Source organism: Budorcas taxicolor, chromosome 1, assembly GCF_023091745.1.
Source record: "Budorcas taxicolor isolate Tak-1 chromosome 1, Takin1.1, whole genome shotgun sequence".
Taxonomy (NCBI): Eukaryota; Metazoa; Chordata; class Mammalia; order Artiodactyla; family Bovidae; genus Budorcas; species Budorcas taxicolor.
The window spans coordinates 1,803,133-1,822,932 of NC_068910.1; the positions used below are offsets into that span (position 1 = coordinate 1,803,133).

Sequence of the window (19,800 nt, forward strand, 5' to 3'; positions counted from 1 at the left end):
AAATCTCTCTCCTTCTGCGTGTTAAAACCATCACTTTTCACCCAACACAGTGGAAAAGAAATCCTTTAAATGCTGCGCTGAGAAGGGCTGGGCAGAGACCTCATGGCAGCTCAACTGTCCAGCAGGCAACGTGGCGACACAGCCTAAGGACCTCAGATGCTCAGGCCCCGACCTGGGGGACTCGGCATCAAACTCAGGAGGCAATGGGACAAGTGTGCAAGACGCGCGCAAGGACACAGGCCACACAGTGCGGCGCCAAGTAGGGAGGGCGAGAGACCGCGGGGGCCTGGGGCCGGCGCTGATCTCAGCACACGTGGCAACGCCGTGCAGCTCGCAACCTCAGGAAGCCACACTCCCTCACGAGTGAAAACTATAGGGCTCGCTGGTGAGCGAATAATGCCGCCATCATCTCTTACACATGCACAAGTATTTCAGCGCTGTGAACTCAGGAATGTCAACAGTGGACGGCGTCTCCGGGACGGCCTTCAGGGAGCCTGGGCCCTCCCCGCGTGGCAGCCGCATAGGACGCCCCCCTGCACCCCCCTCCCCCACTCTGCTCCACTTCCCGGGAGCTGAGGCCTGGCTGGCGCCCTCAGGTGAGTCTCTTAACGTCTGTAAGGCCAGGGAAGTCCTGCTTTGACCCCTATGCACAGGCCAGGTGGCGGCAGCTTCCCCCAGGGTGAAGACACTTTACCCCAGGCCAGACTGAAAACTTACAATAGGACGAGCATACCAGCTGGCAAGATGCGGAAAACCTGGGGCCCTCAGGTCCGCGCGCTGCTGGTGGGAACGTGAAACGGCAGCCACCGTGCAGGAGCCCGGTGGGCCCTCAGAGCACTCGGCGTGCAGTCAGCCTGCATCCCTGCGCTCCTCTAGCCGTGCCCCCAGCGGGACAGCAAGCAGTGTTCCCACACAAACACGCACATGAGCGTTCACGGCAGTGCAACTCAAATGGCTTGAAAACGAACCAACCCAGGCGTCCCCAGCTGATGATAGGTGAACACGACGTGGTCCGTTCACCCGACACCTCTGGGACTCGGCTACAGAGCGTGAGAGAAGCCTGACGCGGATCGCACGCAACGGAACACCCCAGCAGGCAGGTCCACAGAAGCAGACGCTAAAGCAGTGGCGGCCGGGGCTGGCGCGCAGAGGGGAAGGCGTGGCGCTGCTTTCTGGGGCGACAGCAATGTCCTGAAGTCAGACCCAGAGCGGGGCGCTGAGCCCAGTGACCATCCTGAAAACCACCACAGCAAGCATGCGGCAGACAGCGAATTCTGCCACGTGAATTACCTGCCAACGACAAAACGAGACAATCCAACTCCAAGAAAGAAAGAATCAGGGCGCACACTCGGGACCCCGCCCTGTGCACCCTGCCCTCCACGGGCTGCCCTCCCAGACCTGCAGGCAGGAACCCGGCCCGCCCCAGGGAGACAAGGCCTCTAGCCGGGCGGGGGACACCCGGAGCCCGGTTCTCTCCGCTCCGCGGGCCTGGGCAGCAGGCAACGCACCTTAAAGCCGCCTCCGACTTCTCCGAGGACGTTCTCCACTGGCACCCTGGTGTTCTCAAAGTGGACCTCGCAGGCTGGAACACATCGGCCAGGAGCTCAGCTGCGGCCCCGGCGCTCGGCCCCCGGCCCGCATGCAGGCCACGCGGCTCGCTCACTCGCTCAGAGCCCCCGTGGCCTGAGCCGAGGCAGCTGAGAGGCTGAGCCCCTCGGCCTCTGAGGGACCCATGAGGACCGTGTGGCCGCTCTGGCCAGGCCGAGGGCCACGTCCAGGACGCTGGCCTCAAGTGAACCAGGTGCGCACTGGGCTGCAGGCGGGCTTGGGCGAGGAGGAGGGAGTGGAGGAGGGAGGGGCCCGGGGGGAAGACGGGGGTCTGAGGTACCGAGCCCCGTGACCAGGACCCCTCCAGCCCGGCCTCCCCCGAGGCTGGGCATCCCGCCGGGCAGCAGGAGCCTCACCTGGGAGTCATCACCACCCTCATCTCTCACAGTTTCTCTCACATACACACGCATGTATGCACACACATCTCCTGCCACACATTCACACGCACACACACGTGCATGGGCCGCACGCCTCATCTCTCGCACACGCGCACAGCGCCACTCACTGTTGGAGCCTCGGATGCCCATCTTATCCTCGGGTTTCCCGTTGGTGACGCCACCGAAGTCTCTCTCTACTATGAATGCTGTGATCTTGTCCTTCATGGAGCCGTCGGAATCAACGACCTCTGTTTTCGCAAACACAGTGAAGACGCTGGCCAGTCCCCCATTGGTGATCCAGACCTGAGGAAAGAAAGCAGGGCTCCAGAGAAAGCAGACGACTCCAGGCCACCTGTCGGCGCCGGCCGCCCATCACAGCACAAGACAGCAGAGCGAGGCTTTCCCTGGAGGGGCGTGGGTGTCTGGGTCTCTGAGTGTGTGCGGTGTGTGTGCGTGGCAGTTCTGGTTCTAGCACAGGACACCTTGGGGTGGGGAGGGAAGTAGAAGGAGGCGGTGGGGAAGGGGAGAGACTCCTTGATAAATGGCTCTGCATAGAACTTACTTGGATTTTGATTCAAGCAACTTGTTTGGGGGAAAAAAAAACCACCGAAGAGGTAGGAGACAATCAGAAGAACATGGGTGCTAAGGAGACGGTAAGCAGTCATCATGCTCAGCTGCCTCAGTCCCGTCTGGCTCCCTGTGACCCATGGAGTGCCGCCCGCCAGGCTCCTCTGCCCGTGGCATTCTCCAGGCGACAGTACTGGAGTGGAGTGCCTTGCCCTCCTCCGGGGGATCTTCCCCCACCAGGGACTGAAAGCATGTTTCCTGTGGCCCTCGCACCGTAGGCAGACTTTACCACTGAGCCACCGGGGACACCCAGAAGCCATCATCACGTGTTCCGTGTCCAGCGGTGCTATGACCACCCTGCAGAGTCGCACCCAGCCCGCCCCGGCCACTACCCAGAGCTGCGGCACAACAGAGGCAGCGACGAAGGTAGGAGGCAGCTGCGGACGTTCCCAGCAGTACACGCGTGTGTGCTTCAAATTCCGTGTAGTAGAGAAAATTAAAAGACAGACCCACGAGTACAGTTCAGCGAGGTGGGTGGCACTCCAGAAGCCCGCAGACTCTGAGGCCGGGACGCCTGCGTACCTATCCTGCCTCGAGGCGGACGGGACAGGGGTGGGTCAGGGAGCCTCTCTGAGCCCACTTCTTCTTCCAACAAAGGAAGACGGTCAAGGGGTGGTGTGTCCGCCCCGACGACCCCTGGAGCTTGGGAAGTGGCCAGCGAGTGCGCTGCAGGTCCGGCCACGGAGGGCACACGGCCGTACCTTGGAGCCGTTGAGGACGTAGTGCCTCTTATCTGCGCTTAGCGTGGCCCTGGTCCGGATGGAGGCGGCATCACTCCCGCTGCGGGGACAGACACAGGTGGTTGGGAACAGACAAGCATCCTCAGGGCTCCCAGAGGAAGTTTCAGAGTGGAACAGAGGAGCTGACAAGCTCTTAAAGGGCCAGGTAATAAATGCATTCAGCTTCGCAGGCTCAGACAATGTGTACACAAGCAGGTACATTCCAATAAAAGTTCATTTACAAAAACAGGTGGCAAGGTGGGTTTGGCCAATCCCACTTTATCACCTCGGGTGAAACTGTGTCCGTGAGGACGTCTGGGAGGCCTAGGCAGAGATAGGCGGATTCACACGGTGCCAAGCTCTGAGATCGGCCTGCCGTCGGAAGCTCTGAGTCCACAGCAGCTGAGACTCTGGGCTGATGACTCCACCTTGCTGAACCTCAGTCCACAGCCTGGACAGTGCGGATGACTCCACCCACCCCACACAGTCTGAAAGTCGCTGTGACTGTGACGCCTGAATGCTTTTTTTATATAAGGAGGGTGGTTGTTTAATCACTAAGTTGCGTCCGACTCTATTGGGACCCCGCGGACTGTAGCCCCCAAGCTCCTCTGTGCATGGGATTCTCCAGGCAAGAACGCTGGAATGGGTTGACGTTTCCTTCTCCAGGGGATCTTCCCGACCCAGGGATGGAACTTGGGGCTCCCGCATTGGCAAGTGGGTTCTTTAGCTAGCACTGAGCCTCCGGGAAAGCCGATAAGGAGGGTTGCAAAGCAGAAAACGGTTACAGAACAGGAGCTGACAGGCCTGTTCTAGTCTGGCAGGGTCACCAGGGAGGAGAAGGGCGGTGAAGATGAGAGCAGGAAGCGGACAGGCAGAGAGGCTGCGGGGGGCGTGGGGCTGACCTGGCTGGCTCCGTCAGGCAGAAGGCGGCCACGTGCTCCCCGGACGCCAGCCTGGGCAGGTACCTGGCCTTCTGCTCCTTGCTGCCGGCCAAGATGATGCCCTGCGACACACACGGCTTGTTCAGCGGCAGCGAGGGGAGCGGGTGCCACGGGCTCACAGAACATGCTCCCTTCACACAAGGGGGCCGCCCGGAGCTGGCAGCCCCAAAAAATAAATGGGGAGCTGCTGGGCAGCCAGAGAGCCACCACACAGGGACAGGCCGGGCGGCCCGCCACAGCTTTGGGGCGGGACTCGGGCTCCCTGGCAGCTTCTGCACTGCTCAGCTGGGTGGCCGGAGCCCCTTCGCTCCGCCCCCTCGGTTCCTGCACTGAGCAAAACCACCCAAGGACCGAGCTGTGGGTCGGGGGCCTGCCCTGAGATGCTCCAAGTCCAGCGGAGGACAGGCACCAACCGCAAGGCGGATACGCCCAGGCCCCGAGGGAGCAAACCAGGGAGGGAGGGATCAGCCGCAGGCAGGCTCCAGGGAGGCTCTGACTGGGGCCTGGAGGGATAGGGCGGGGCGATGGGGAGGAGGCTGTTTCCAAAGGAGCCAGCTGCCCCGTCCCCCCACGCGCCCCACTAACCCACACGCTGACCTTGAGGCCGATGGCCTGGTGAGCCGCCAGAGTCACAGCGATGGAGGCGTCCAGGCCAATGACCTCCCCCAGCCGCGCGTACATGGTGTTGGAGAGGCCCAGGCCACCTAGGGCAGGAACAGAACAGCCTCAATTACTCTCCAGCCCCAGATTCCCCCCAGAAAAGGCTCCGTGAAGTACAGCCCGCTCACCATCTTATAAGGAACACAACACAGACAGCTACAAAGAAAACAAGCCACCCACTAACTTATCAGTCAGCGAATTTCTGACTACATCCTTCCAGGCCTTTTCCAGCTTTATAACAAGCACAGGCAGATGCGTGCTTTAATACAGAAGCAAAGTCCTTACAGACAGAAAGTCACCTGAGATGCTGTGAACACCTGTCACAGACCCCGGGTTCTGTGGGCGTGAACTGTGCTCCGCGTCCACCCCCAGGACCTCGCGGCGTCTGGGCAGGTCTCTGAGCCTGCGGACGCTACTGCGGGGGCCGGTGTGCTGCAGGGGTGCCCCGGGCCCTGCAGGGTGCTGAGCTGCATCCGTGGCCTCTGCCCACAAGATGCCCATAGTTCCCCCTGCCCCACAGGCCTGACAATAAAACACGTCTCCCAGTGTTGCCAGACGCCCCCTGGGAGGCACAGCACCGTTCAGGAGCAAAAGGACAAGCGCAGTAAAAAAACAAACCCCACCGAACGTGTGTATCCTGCGTCTCATCTTCACCTTCCAGAGGTGGTGGGCGGCCTCAAGTGCATCTTGCAGACGAAGCAAGGGGTGGAGGGTGCTCTGGGCCCGCGCACAGCCCCAGGGCAGGGCGCCTTCAGGACGCCCTCTCCTCCGCAGCACGGGGAGGGCCGGGCCCCTGCAGGGGCACAGTGTCCCCCGGCTCAGGGGGCCCAGGGAAGCCAGCACCCTGCCGCAGTGCCCACCCCACCTGTCATTCAAGACACTTTGTTCCTAATTGTTTCATATACCGATGTCTGTTTTGCTTCTTAAAAAAAAAAAAGTGACACTTTTCTTCAAGAGAGTGAAAGTTGCTCACTCGTGTCCAACTCCTTTGCGACCCCGTGAACTATACACAGTCCATGGAATTCCCCAGGCCAGAATACTGGAGTGGGTAGCCTTTCTCTTCTCCGGGGGATCTTCCCAAACCCGGGATCGAACCCAGGTCTCTCACGTTGTGGGCGGATTCTTCACCAGCTGAGCCGCAAGGGAAGCCCAAGAACACTGGAGCAGGTAGCCTATCCCTTCTCCAGCGGATCTTCCCAACCCAAGAATCGAACCCAGGTCTCTCGCATTGCAGGTGGATTCTCTACCAGCGGAGCACTGAGGGGAGCCTTCTTCAAGAAGGCATCAGTGAAATCATGGGCGGGGGACAAACAGCAGGGACAGGCGACAGGTGGGTGAGACCGCGAGGGGCTGAGGGCAGGGAGGAGAGCTGGGCACAGAGAGTTCCAACCAGACTTCAGAATGCTTCACACTGGGGACATTTCTGAAAACTATCTGGAGGGTGAACATAAGGTTATAGTTGCCTTAATTTCCTAAGGAAGAGTTAAAAAAAAAAAGAAAGGAAGAAAATGAAATAGTTCCAAATGTGACCATCTTATGATCTCATGAAAGAGCATTTTCACATTCAAGAGGAGCTTATAAAGCTGAGTAAGGGATGGAGCTGTGCAGTCACACACACACACACACACACACACACACACACACACACACACACACACACGTGTGCTGGCATAAAAGAGGCACAAAAAGATGTATTCAAGTTTCACACAAACTTGTGTGGAGGAAACAATGACTTCTCCTGAATCAGGAAGTGCTTTCTTTAAGACCCTGGGGGAAGCAGACACCATCACCAAGCCGGCTGCGTCTGGCAGCTCTCCTCCACACACTTCCTTTCCGCAGCTGACAGCAGGCCACCCACTGCGCTCGGGCTCAGCCTCCTGCTCTGTTCTAATACTGGAAGCGCCCCCGCCTGGCACAGACACTTCCCCGGGGCCGGGGACCCCGCTGGGCCTGGAGGCCTGGGGAGGGCGCAGGCTGCAGGCCGCCCGAGGCCCGGCCGCGCCCGCCAGCAGCGGAGCAGCGGCAGAGACGAGGCGGTGTTTCCCCCATAGACCGTACGTGCTTTTATTGCTGTTATTTGGAAACGTGGGGGGGCACTCCGGGGGGACGAGTAGGAGATGCCCTCTGACAGCTTACAACACGGCTACAGACACCCAGAAGCGGAGACCCCCCGATGGCGACATGCCTCCAGACGCCGCGGCGCAGCACTCTGTCCTGGAACCTCAGGCTCTGCCTCAGACTGCAGCCGCTCCAGCCTGGGTCCCCACCCTGCACTACGAGGTGGGGGTGGGCTGGGGCAGCGGACTGCACTTTCGCCCTGGAGCTAAACCAGCGTCTGGGCCTCGCTGTGCAAAATGACCCCCTGGCGTGGACACCGTGCTCACAGCCACGGACGTGCCCAGCTCTCAGCCCCAGCAGCTCTCCGACCCAAACCCGCGGCCCCGAGCTGACGAAGCTGGAGGCTGCCCCAGCCAGGGCTCGGGGGAGGGCTCAGAGGGCGGGGGGCCATGCTCATAGGAAAGGGTCCCGAGAGTGCACACTGGGCCGGGTCTGGGCCGGTGCCCACACGGGACTGTGCTCCGTCCCTCTGAAACGTTCAGACACAGAGCACTGATGGCCAGGGGCCGCTTCTCCGCCAGACACCGCGCTGCCATCAGCCTGCCCAGGGGCGAGACCCCCCCTCCTCCCCAGTGCAGCGCAGAGAGCAGACACCCTGAAAGTCCTTCCCCGCGCCCCCCCCCCCCCCGGGGGGCGGGGGAGGGGGAGGAGCACAGAACTCACTAGCTTTTCCTGCCAAAAAGCCCCTTCACCAGGCCGCACAATCACCAGCCAGCCCCCTGAATTTAGCCGACAAAGGGCAGTTTGATTAATTTCAGCATTTTTGCAGCCCGACCTTGGACTTAATGCGTTTTCAAAGGCCACCTTTCCAGAACATAACTGTTTCATGGACAAATACAGAGGGCTTTGTTGAAAGCTGAACCAGGAGGGTGGTGATTCCTTTTACTCACCATATTCTTCTGGGACTTGCATTCCAAAAAGCCCCAGGGACTTCAGTTTCTCTAAAGTTTCATCTGGGATTTTTCCCTCCTGGTCAATTTTTCGAGAGTCCACTGCCAAGAGAAAATATTTTGATTAAACAACATATAACCCACATTTATACAAACAGAAATAAACAGAACAATTGTATTTTACGCCTGTTAATAGTGAAGGGGAACTAAAAAGCCTCTTGATGAAAGTGAAAGAGGAGAGTGAAAAAGTTGGCTTAAAGCTCAACATTCAGAAAACGAAGATCATGGCATCTGGTCCCATCACTTCATGGCAAAGAGATGGGGAAACAGTGTCAGACTTTATTTTGAGGGGCTCCAAAATCACTACAGATGGTGACTGCAGCCATGAAATTAAAAGACGCTTACTCCTTGGAGAAAAACTTATGACCAACCTAGATAGCATATTGAAAAGCAGAGACATTACTTTGCCAACAAAGGTCTGTCTAGTCAAGGCTATGGCTTTTCCAGTGGTCATGTATGGATGTGAGAGTTGGACTATGAAGAAAGCTGAGTGCCAAAGAATTGATGCTTTTGAACTGTGGTGTTGGAGAAGACTCTTGAGAGTCCCTTGGACTGCAAGGAGATCCAACCAGTCCATTCTGAAGGAGATCAACCCTGGGATTTCTTTGGAAGGAGTGATGCTAAAGCTGAAGCTCCAGTACTCTGGCCACCTCATGCGAAGAGTTGACTCATTGGAAAAGACTCTGATGCTGGGAGGGATTGGGGGCAGGAGAAGAAGGGGACGACAGAGGATGAGACGGCTGGATGGCATCATGGACTCGATAAACGTGAGTCTGAGTGAACTCCAGGAGATGCTGATGGACAGGGAGGCCTGGCGTGCTGCGATTCATGGGGTTTGCAAAGAGTCAGACACGACTGAGCGACTGAACTGAACTGAACTGAATACTGTATATTACAACACCAGCAACAGAAACTTCAAAACTGGAAACTGTCTAACCAAGGTCACTTCTGTTTGATTGTACCTCACTAGCCTAGCAAGAACTGCACTTCAAAGGACTTCCAATATGCACAATGATTCCCTGCATAAAACTGCAGCAAACTAAAATTTATAAGACCTAAACTTTTCTGCCATCTACCTAAAAAGAATTCAGAGTAATGCTAGTAAAGATGATCCAAGAACTCGGAAAAAGAATGGAGGCATGCATCGAGAAAATACAAGAAATGTTTAAGGACCTAGAAAAACTACAGGACAAATAAACACTGGTGAACAAAACAGAAACTGAGGCAAAAAATACACCACAAGGAGAATAAATAGGAAACCTGAGGCAGAAGATGAACAGGCAGGCTGGAAGACAGGCCGGAAGGGAGGAGCAGGAGAGAGAGGGGGGCAGTGGCAGGATATACTTCAAGTGACAAAAGGAGAAAACCTACAACCAAGATGACGGTTCCTAGCAAGGCTCTCATTCAGATTTGACAGAGAAATCAACAGCTTTACAGATAAGCAAAAGCTAGGAGAATTCAGCCGGAGAAGGCAACGGCACCCCACTCCAGTACTTTCGCCGGAAAATCCCATGGACGGAGGAGCCTGGTGGGCTGCAGTCCATGGGGTCGCGAAGAGTTGGACACGACTGAGCGACTTCACTTTCACTTTTCACTCTCATGCATTGGAGAAGGAAATGGCAACCCACTCCAGTGTTCTTGCCTGGAGAATCCCAGGGACGGGGGAGCCTGGTGGGCTGCCGTCTGTGGGGTCGCACAGAGTCGGACACGACTGAGCGGCTCAGCAGCAGCAGCAGCAGCAGCAGGAGCATTCAGCACCACCAAACCAGCCTTATGACAAATGCTACAGGAACTCCTCTAGGCAGGAAACAGGAAAAAGACCCACAAAAACAAATCCAAAACAAGGAAGACAACGGTAATAGGAACATATAGACGGATGATTACATTGAACGTAAATGAATTAAATGCTCTAACCGAAAGACACAGACGGGCTGAACGGATTAACCAACAAGACCCAGTATATGCTGTCTACAAGACACCCCCCTCACACCGAGGGACACATAGACTTTGAAAGGAAGGGGCTGGAAGAAGGTATTCCATGCAAATAGAAATCAAAAGAAAGCTGCAGTAGCAATACTCATACCACATAAAATAGATTTTAAAATAAAGACGTGGCAGGAGGCAAGGAAGGACAGTGCATAATGACCAAGGGCTCAATCCGAGAAGATGTATCAATTGCAAATGTTTATACACCCAACACAGGAGCACCTCGATACAGAAGGCAAACGCTGACAGCCGTCACAGGGCAGATCAGCAGTGGCGCGGTGTTACTGGGGCACTGCAGGTATTTATGAATGCTGTAACACTCACTGGTGGTGAAATCTTTTGTTGCTACTTTGACTAAGTGAATAGCTATTATTTCACGATGAATATGAGCCTGTACCAGACTGGAACTTTCTCCATTAAGAGAACAAAGTTTTCTCAGAATGTAGCTTTTGATAACAGACTGTGAATTTCTTTGGCTTTAAGTGATTGGTATTTACCTTTAAAACCTTTTGTTACTTTGGTAAAATAACCACTATTTCCCAATGATCTATGACGATTATGGTACACGTAGGTAAAGCTCATTCTGCTTTTTTAAAAAATTAACCCCTTATTGTCAGACTGTTGCTCTCTTGATGTCCTTAAAACACAGTAGTCTACTCCTAAACGAGCTAATTTAAAATGAAAAAACAATGACTGTAAATCAAACAGTCAGGGCTATGGGAAATCCAAGACAGCCACTTGGCCTTTGCTGGTTCCCTGACAAATCTTTTTTTCTTTTTTAATGGGGTAAAGCCTTCCTCCGTTGCAGGGATAACGCCTTACAATGAAAAAAGAAAAAGGTTAAAATGTGTCCTCCGCTTGGAGTATACTTTCTACAGCCTCCAGTGCTCAAGGCACTTACCTGGACAAATCGTTCAGGCCTTAACAGAAACTTCACCAATTTCTCAAAACCATCGATGTCACTGTCATCTTCAATCATCAGGCAAGGACAACAGAGCAGGTTAATTACATGGGATCATTGTAGTTCTCATGAATTTTTGTCTGACACATTGTTGCTCTTCAGTCCGACTCTTTGCGACCCCATGAATCGCTGCACGCCAGGCTTTCCCTGTCCATCACCGACTGTCTGAGCTTGCTCAAACTCACGTCCACTGAGTTGTCCTCCCGCCTGCAATCTTTCCCAGCATCAGGGTCTGACATACTACTGGCTTCTAATCTTTGTTTTCAGATACGAAGAAGCTCTTCTCTTCAAGCTACTTATGGTTTAAAACAATTTGGTAATTTACACCTGTGAGTAAAAGTAAAACATTTTTCTCTCTTCCTTGTCTCTACAGAAATTAGATACACTTGGGTTCTGAACAGCCTTATAAGGTAAATAAAGGACTGTCTACAGAAATCTCAAAGCACTTTGGAGGCCTCTAGAGAGACACCCAGACAGCGCCTGGCAGCAGACCTTTGGCGCGGCTCTCCTGGCCCCGAGAGGCCTTTGGGAAATCCAATCTGAAACTTATTCTAAGGAATAAGACTCAACACAGAAAAGCTGCGTGTTCAACGGGCCGACCTTATTTTCAAAATAAATTAGTCTTGACTGTGTTTAACAAAAACAGGGGTAACTAAACATTATGTTTCACTAGCCAAAGTAGCTATAAAAGGTTTCAAAGGCAGTTCAATGTCTCAAGATGACTGTACCATGCACCCTGCTTTTCCTGGGGTCCACTTTCCACATGCCTTTTCCATTTTCCATATTCATCCCTTTATTTGCCTGCTGTGAAACAGCCACCTTAAGTCAGACCTACTTCCTTTCCCCTTAATAAAATGTCATTCCATTTAAAGCTTTTTAAGCTAAAAACACACATTCCTGGCAACCTTTCTACTTTTTTTCACCCTTGGGCCACTTTTCTTTACCCTTCTTGTTAATTCTGTTGCTTTTCAGTTCAGTTCAGTTGCTCAGTCGTGTCCGACTCTTTGCAACCCCATGGACCACACCACGCCAGGCCTCCCTGTCCATCACCAACTCCCGAAGTTCACTCAAACTCATGTCCATTGAGTTGGTGATGCCATCCAGACATGTCATACTCTGTCGTCCCCTTCTCCTCCTGCCTTCAATCTTTCCCAGCATCGGGGTCTTTTCCAGAGAGTCAGTTCTTTGCATCAGGTGGCCAAAGCATTGGAGTTTTAGCTTCAACATCAGTCCTTCCAAAGAATATTCAGGACTGATCTCCTTTAGAATGGACTGGTTGGATCTCCTTGCAGTCCAAGAGACTCTCAAGAGTCTTCTCCAACACCACAGTTCAAAAGCATCAATTCTTCGGCGCTCAGCTTTCTTTATAGTCCAACTTTCACATCCATACATGACCACGGGAAAAACCATGGCCTTGACTAGATGGACCTTTGTTGGCAAGGTAATGTCTCTGCTTTTTAATATGCTGCCTAGGGTGGTCATAGCTTTTCTTCCGAGGAGCAAGCATCTTTTAATTTCATGGCTGCAGTCACCATCTGCAGTGATTTTAGAGCCTAAGAAAATGAAGTCTGTCACTGTTTCCATTGTTTCCCCATCTATTTGCCATGAAGTGATGGGACCAGACACCATGATACATTAAGTTAACCTTAAAAACGCCTTCCAACATTAAGAACAAATTACCAGGACAGGTAACGTTCTAATTCTTGATCTGGATGTATTCATTGCATAAAACCGCTACAACTGAACATTCGTGAGGCCTTAACTTTCCTGAGGCGTTTACTAGACTTGAATCTTTGATTTTCTACCTGCGCCTCCAGGAAGTAAGAGGACATGCGTGAGTGCCCTTACTGTCCTGAAATGTCTGGCGGCACACCAGACTCGAGGCAGTCTCTGCACCCAGCCTGAGTTCCGAACCACCCTCTTTCCCCGGAGTCCACAGGTTCTGAGGACAAGTCAGTCTGTCGACTATGAACACATGGTCAGCAAAGGAAAACTCAACCGTCTCCGCGTTAGGTCTGTGAGTGCAGACTTTCGTGAGTCAAGTTCAAGTGTTCCCATAAGCTGCCAACAAAGTAAACGTCACCACTATTATAAACCATCAAAACAAGCATAGCCATGCGTATACATTTTTATACACATGGGTCACTAGTGAGAAATATCGGTTCCCCAAATGGAGTGCAAACCCCTCACTTTTTTACTTTCACAACTTTACTGGTGTCTATAATTGGCACGTAATAAACTGCACAGAGAATAACTTTTTGAGTTCTGAGGTCTGTTTGCCCATGAAACCGCCCCCACATGCAACAAAAACCTTTCCATCCCACGTCCCGGTGTCTGTCTGTGATCAGCCCTTCCCTCTGTCTCCATCCCCAGGCAGCCACCCATCTTTTCATCTATGGATTTGTTTGTGCTTTTGCGTTTTACATACGTGGCAGCACACAGCACTTTGTCGGTGTGGCCTCTCTGATCTGGCGTGACTGCCCCACGGCCTGCTGTGTGGGTGGGAGCTTGTCCACCTGAAGGACATCTGGGTGGCTCCCAGTCTGGGGCTCTCAGAAGGAACATGGATTCAGGCTTGGGGCTGTGACGCGTGCTGCACTCGGGAGTGCAGGGCTGCATGCCAGGGTGTGCTCGACTTTAAGAAAGTGCTCAAAGACACGCGACCTTAGAATACAGCGTCCTGAGGACGCGGAGAAGAGCAGGGTCACCAGCAGGAGAGACCGGCCTGTGCGTGCGCACGCCCAGCAGGGCAACACCGCCCCCTGGGGGCGAAAGCTGGTTCTGGCAGAAGGGAAGCAAAAAACCAACAGGCACAAAGGACAGCCACACCTGTAATAGGGACGGACACAGGCACAGCATAGTTGCGGCATTACAGCTTCACAATGGGAGACCTCCCGGGCGGCCCAGTGGTTAAGAACCCGCTGCTAATGCAGGGGCCGCAGGTCCAGTCCCTGGTCTGGAAGATCCCACGCGCCTCGGAGTAACTGAGCCCGCGCCTAGAGCCCATGCTCTGGAACAAGAGAAGCCGCCACAATCAGACGCCCGTCACCGCAGCGAAGACCCAGTGCAGCCACAACCAGATAAATGAAGAAGCAGTTTCTTGCAGTGCCACAGAGGGATGCGATTAGGCCGATGGGGAGTGAGGGGGCAGTGATACCGAATGAAAATGTTGAGAAGCACTGCCCTCCAGGCTGCTCTGCTCCTTCTAACACTTACAAGCAAGTCTTGAACGGGTCAAACTGAAATCCACAAGGGCCAACAGCCAACAGAAAAACTACCAGGCACATGAAGCAGCCGGGAGACATGAGAGCAAATGAGGATGAAAAATCATCGAACTGATCACGACCCAGAAATAACAGGGATGACAGCCGACAAGAGTATCACAGACTCATAACTAAGTTCTAGATTCTCAGAAAAGTAGAAGGAAATATGAGCACAGTCAAGAGAGATATAGAAGGAAAAAAAAATTGAAATCTAACTGCCCAGAGATGAAAGACCGCTTAAGACGAAAAACTCTGGGTTGGATTAACAGTAGATCAAATACTAGGGAAAAAAAAAAATTCGTGAACAGAAAACATAATAATAAAAACTACACAGAATGAAAGACAAAAAAATAACGGAGCATCAGTGAGCTGTGGGACAGCCTCAGGCAGATCACTGTCTCTATGTACTGTCTCCAAAGGGGAGGAGCGAGTGGGGGGTGCACTATGGCTGGTGACGGAGCGAGTTCAGGGAAATCTAATGGCCAAAACCAGGCCGAAGTCGACAGACACCAGGAACACGGAGAGGCAAGGAGCTCAAAGAGCCCCGAGAGAAACGTGAGGAAAACTCATCAGGTTCTCTGCTGCTGCTGCTAAGGCGCTTCAGTCGTGTCCGACTCTGTGCGACCCCACAGACGCCAGCCCACCAGGCTCCCTGGGACTCTCCAGGCAAGAACACTGGAGGGGGTTGCCATTTCCTTCTCCAACGCATAAAAGTGAAAAGTCAAAGTGAAGTCGCTCAGTCGTGTCCGGCTCTTCGCGACCCCACGGACTGCAGCCCACCAGGCTCCTCCGTCCATGGGATTTGCCAGGAATGAGTACTGGAGTGGGGAGCCGTTGCCTTCTCCGACATGGAAAACAGCTGAGCCGTGAAACAGAGCAGCCCACTGACGCAACTTACGCAAGAGTCACGCAGAGAGGAAGAGCCAATCCGCACAGAGCTCATACACACTGCTTGTTGTTGGAGACCCATTATGGTTCCATTGATACAATGCTTTCGAAATAGCAAAATAGACAAAGGGAGAAAAGACTAGTGGTTTCCAGAAGCTGGGGGAGGAGTGGGCAAGAGGTGGCTACGGCTATTAGACTGTATTTGGGCTGCTGTCCATTAGGTCGCACAGAGTCGGACACGACTGAAGCGACTTAGCAGCAGTAGCAGCAGTACTTCCTCATACACATATACCAAAATCTGTTTATCCATTCACCTATTAACTGACATTTGGTAGGTATCCAAACTTTTGCATTCCAATCCCCTATAATGAGATCAAACTGCCAACATTCATTGGATCACAGAAAAAGGAAAGGAATTCCAGAAAAACATCTATTTCTGCTTCATTGACTATGCTAAAGCCTTTGACTATGTGGATTACAACACTGCGGAAAATTCCTGAGATGAGAATACCAGACCACCTTCCCTGTCTCCTGAGAAACCTTATACAGGTCAGGAAGCAGAACTGATGGTTTTGAATTGTGGTGCTAGAGAAGACTCTTGAGAGTCCCTTGGACTGCAAGGTGATCCAACCAGTCAATCCTAAAGGAAATCAACTCTGAATACTCATTGGAAGGACTGATGCTGAAGCTCAAATACTTTGGCCACTTGATGCAAAGATCCAACTCATTGGAAAAAGACGCTGAAGCTAGGAAAGATTGAGCGCAAGAGGAGAATAGGGAGACAGAGGATGAGATAGTTGGATGGCATCACCAACTCAATGGACATGAATTTGAGCAAACCCTAGGAGACAGTGAAGGGCAAGGAAGCCTGGCATGCTGTGTCCAAGGGGTCAGAAAGAGTCGGCTATGACTTAGCAACTAAACGACAAGAAGCAGCAACAGTTATTAATAGAATCGGACATGGAACAATGGACCAGTTCAAAACTTGGGAAGGAGTACAAGTCTGTATATTGTCACCCTGCTTATTTAACCTTTATGCAGAGTACATCATACGAAATGCTAGGCTGAATGAATCACAAGCTGGAATCAAGATTGCTAGGAGAGATACCAACAACCTCAGATATGCAGAGGATACCACTCAAATGGTAGAAAAGTAAGAACCAAAGAGACTCTTAATGAGGGTGAAAGAGGAACATGAAAAAGCTGGCTTAAAATTCAACATTCAAAAAACTAACTAAGATCATGACATCAGGTCCCATCACTTCATGGCAAACATTAATAAAAGGAGAAAAAGTGGAAACCGTGACAGATTTTACTTTCTTCGGCTCCAAAATCACTGTGGATGGTGACCACAGCCACAAAATTAAAAGATGGTCCCTCTTGGAAAGGTCATGGTGGAGAGGTCTGACAGAATGTGGTCCACTGGAGAAGGGAATGGCAAACCACTTCAGTGTTCTTGCCTTGAGAACCCCATGAACAGTATGAAAAGGCAAAATGATAGGATACTGAAAGAGGAACTCCCCAGGTCAGTAGGTGCCCAATATGCTACTGGAGATCAGTGGAGAAATAACTCCAGAAAAATGAAGGGTTGGAGCCAAAGCAAAAACAATACCCAGCTGTGGATGTGACCAGTGCAGTACTTGGATGTAATCTCAAAAACGACAGAATGATCTCTGTTCGTCTCCAAGGCAAACCATTCAATATCACAGTTATCCAAGTCTATGCCCCAACCAGTAACGCTGAAGAAGCTGAAGTTGAATGGTTCTATGAAGACCTACAAGACCTTTTAGAACTAACGCCCAAAAAAGATGTCCTTTTCATTATAGGGGACTGGAATGCAAACGTAGGAAGTCAACAAACACCTGGAGTAACAGGCAAATTGGGCCTTGGAATGCGGAATGAAGCAGGGCAAAGACTAATACAGTTTTGCCAAGAAAAAGCACTGGTCATAGCAAACACCCTCTTCCAACAACACAAGAGAAGACTCTACACGTGGACATCACCAGATGGTCAACACCGAAATCAGACTGATTATATTCTTTGCAGCCAAAGATGGAGAAGCTCTATACAGTCAACAAAAACAAGACCGGGAGCTGACTGTGGCTCAGATCATGAGCTCCTTATTAGCAAATTCAGACTCAAATTGAAGAAAGTAGGGAAAACCGCTAGACCATTCAGGTATGACCTAAATCAAATCCCTTATGATTATACAGTGGAAGTGAGAAATAGATTTAAGGGCCTAGATCTGATAGATAAGAGTGCCTGATGAACTATGGAATGAGGTTCGTGACATTGTACAGGAGACAGGGATCAAGACCATCCCCATGGAAAAGAAATGCAAAAAAGCAAAATGGCTGTCTGGGGAGGCCTTACAAATTGCTGTGAAAAGAAGAGAGGCGAAAAGCAAAGGAGAAAAGGAAAGATATAAGCATCTCAATGCAGAGTTCCAGAGAATAGCAAGAAGAGATCAGAAAGCCTTCTTCAGCGATCAGTACAAAGAAATAGAGGAAAAGAACAGAATGAGAAAGACTAGAGATCTCTTCAAGAAAATTAGAGATACCAAGGGAACATTTCATGCAAAGATGGGCTCAATAAAGGAAAGAAATGCTCTGGACCTAACAGAAGCAGAAGATATTAAGAAGAGGTGGCAAGAATACACAGAAGAACTGTACAAAAAAGATCCTCATGACCCAGATAATCATGATGATGTGATCACTAATCTAGAGCCAGATATCTTGGAATGTGAATTCAAGTGGGCCTTAGAAAGCATCACTACAAACAAAGCTAGTGGAGGTGATGGAATTCCAGTGGAGCTGTTTCAAATCCTGAAAGGTGATGCTGTGAAAGTGCTGCACTCAATATGCCAGCAAGTTTGGAAAACTCAGCAGTGGCCACAGGACTGGAAAAGGTCAGTTTTCATTCCAATTCCAAAGAAAGGCAATGCCAAAGAATGCTCAAACTACCGCACAATTGCACTCATCTCGCATGCTAGTAAAGTAATGCTCAAAATTCTCCAAGCCAGGCTTCAGCAATACGTGAACCGTGAACTTCCAGATGTTCAAGCTGGTTTTAGAAAAGGCAGAGGAACCAGAGATCAAATTGCCAACATCCGCTGGATCATGGAAAAAGCAAGAGAGTTCCAGAAAAACATCTATTTCTGCTTTATTGACTATGCCAAAGCCTTTGACTGTGTGGATCACAATAAACTGTGGAAAATTCTGAAAGAGATGGGAATACCAGACCACCTGACCTGCCTCTTGAGAAATCTGTATGCAGGTCAGGAAGCAACAGTTAGAACTGGACATGGAACAACAGACTGGTTCCAAATAGGAAAAGGAGTACATCAAGGCTGGATATTGTCACCCTGCTTATTTAACTTCTACGCAGAGTACATCATGAGAAACGCTGGACTGGAAGAAACACAAGCTGGAATCAAGATTGCCGGGAGAAATATCAATAACCTCAGATATGCAGATGACACCACCCTTATGGCAGAAAGTGAAGAGGAACTAAAAAGCCTCTTGATGAAAGTGAAAGAGGAGAGTGAAAAAGTTGGCTTAAAGCTCAACATTCAGAAAACGAAGATCATGGCATCTGGTCCCATCACTTCATGGCAAAGAGATGGGGAAACAGTGGAAACAGTGTCAGACTTTATTTTGGGGGGCTCCAAAATCACTGCAGATGGTGACTGCAGCCATGAAATTAAAAGACGCTTACTCCTTGGAAGGAAAGTTATGACCAACCTAGATAGCATATTCAAAAGCAGAGACGTTACTTTGCCAACTAAGGTCCGTCTAGTCAAGGCTATGGTTTTTCCAGTGGTCATGTATGGATGTGAGAGTTGGACTGTGAAGAAGGCTGAGCGCCGAAGAATTGATGCTTTTGAACTGTGGTGTTGGAGAAGACTCTTGAGAGTCCCTTGGACTGCAAGGAGATCCAACTGGTCCATTCTGAAGGAGATCAGCCCTGGGATTTCTTTGGAAGGAATGATGCTAAAGCTGAAGCTCCAGTACTTCGGCCACCTCATGCAAAGAGTTGACTCATTGGAAAAGACTCTGATGCTGGGAGAGATTGGGGGCAGGAGGAGAAGGGGACGACAGAGGATGAGATGGCTGGATGGCATCACGGACTCGATGGACGTGAGTCTGAGTGAACTCCGGGAGATGGTGATGGACAGGGAGGCCTGGCGTGCTGCCATTCATGGGGTCGCAAAGAGTCGGACGCGACTGAGCAACTGAACTGAACTGAAAGAAGGAAACAGGTATCCAGGTATAGGAAGATAAACCCAAACAAACCTACACCAAGACATAATAAAAGTGGCCCAAGTGAAAGATAAGGGGAGGATTCTAAAGGCAGAGAGAGAAAAGCAGCTCTTTACAAGGGAACCCCCACGGGGCTATCAGCCGATCTCTCCACAGAAGCACTGCAGGCAAGAAGGGGGTGGCAAAACAGACTCGAAGCCTCAAAAGGGAAAAACCTGCAGCCCAGAATAGTCTATCCGGCAAGATTATCATTTGGAATAGGAGGAGTAAAGAATTTCTTAGACAAGCAGAAACCAAAAGAAGACAGCAATACTAAACCGTCCTGAAAGCGCTATCAAAGGCCTGCTGTAGACGGAGAAGCAGCAGGAAGAAAGAGGAGGAGGTCACAGAGGAAAAGAAGCCGCTTAAAGCAGCCAGTGCATGGATGAAAAACACCTGTT

General features: G+C 51.4%; 1 protein-coding gene across 1 annotated transcript in view; it reads right to left on the reverse strand.

Annotated features, from left to right (window-relative positions):
- ACAD9 (acyl-CoA dehydrogenase family member 9) overlaps positions 1–19,800 on the reverse strand; it is a 39,023-nt gene that overhangs the window by 7,379 nt on the left and 11,844 nt on the right. The window contains exons 3-8 of the mRNA XM_052636344.1: positions 7,941–8,042; positions 4,870–4,976; positions 4,234–4,334; positions 3,314–3,392; positions 2,114–2,288; positions 1,509–1,582 (exon numbers count right to left, since the gene is read on the reverse strand). Coding sequence (XP_052492304.1) covers positions 1,509–1,582; positions 2,114–2,288; positions 3,314–3,392; positions 4,234–4,334; positions 4,870–4,976; positions 7,941–8,042 — 638 coding nt within the window. The remainder of the gene's footprint in view (positions 1–1,508; positions 1,583–2,113; positions 2,289–3,313; positions 3,393–4,233; positions 4,335–4,869; positions 4,977–7,940; positions 8,043–19,800) is intronic.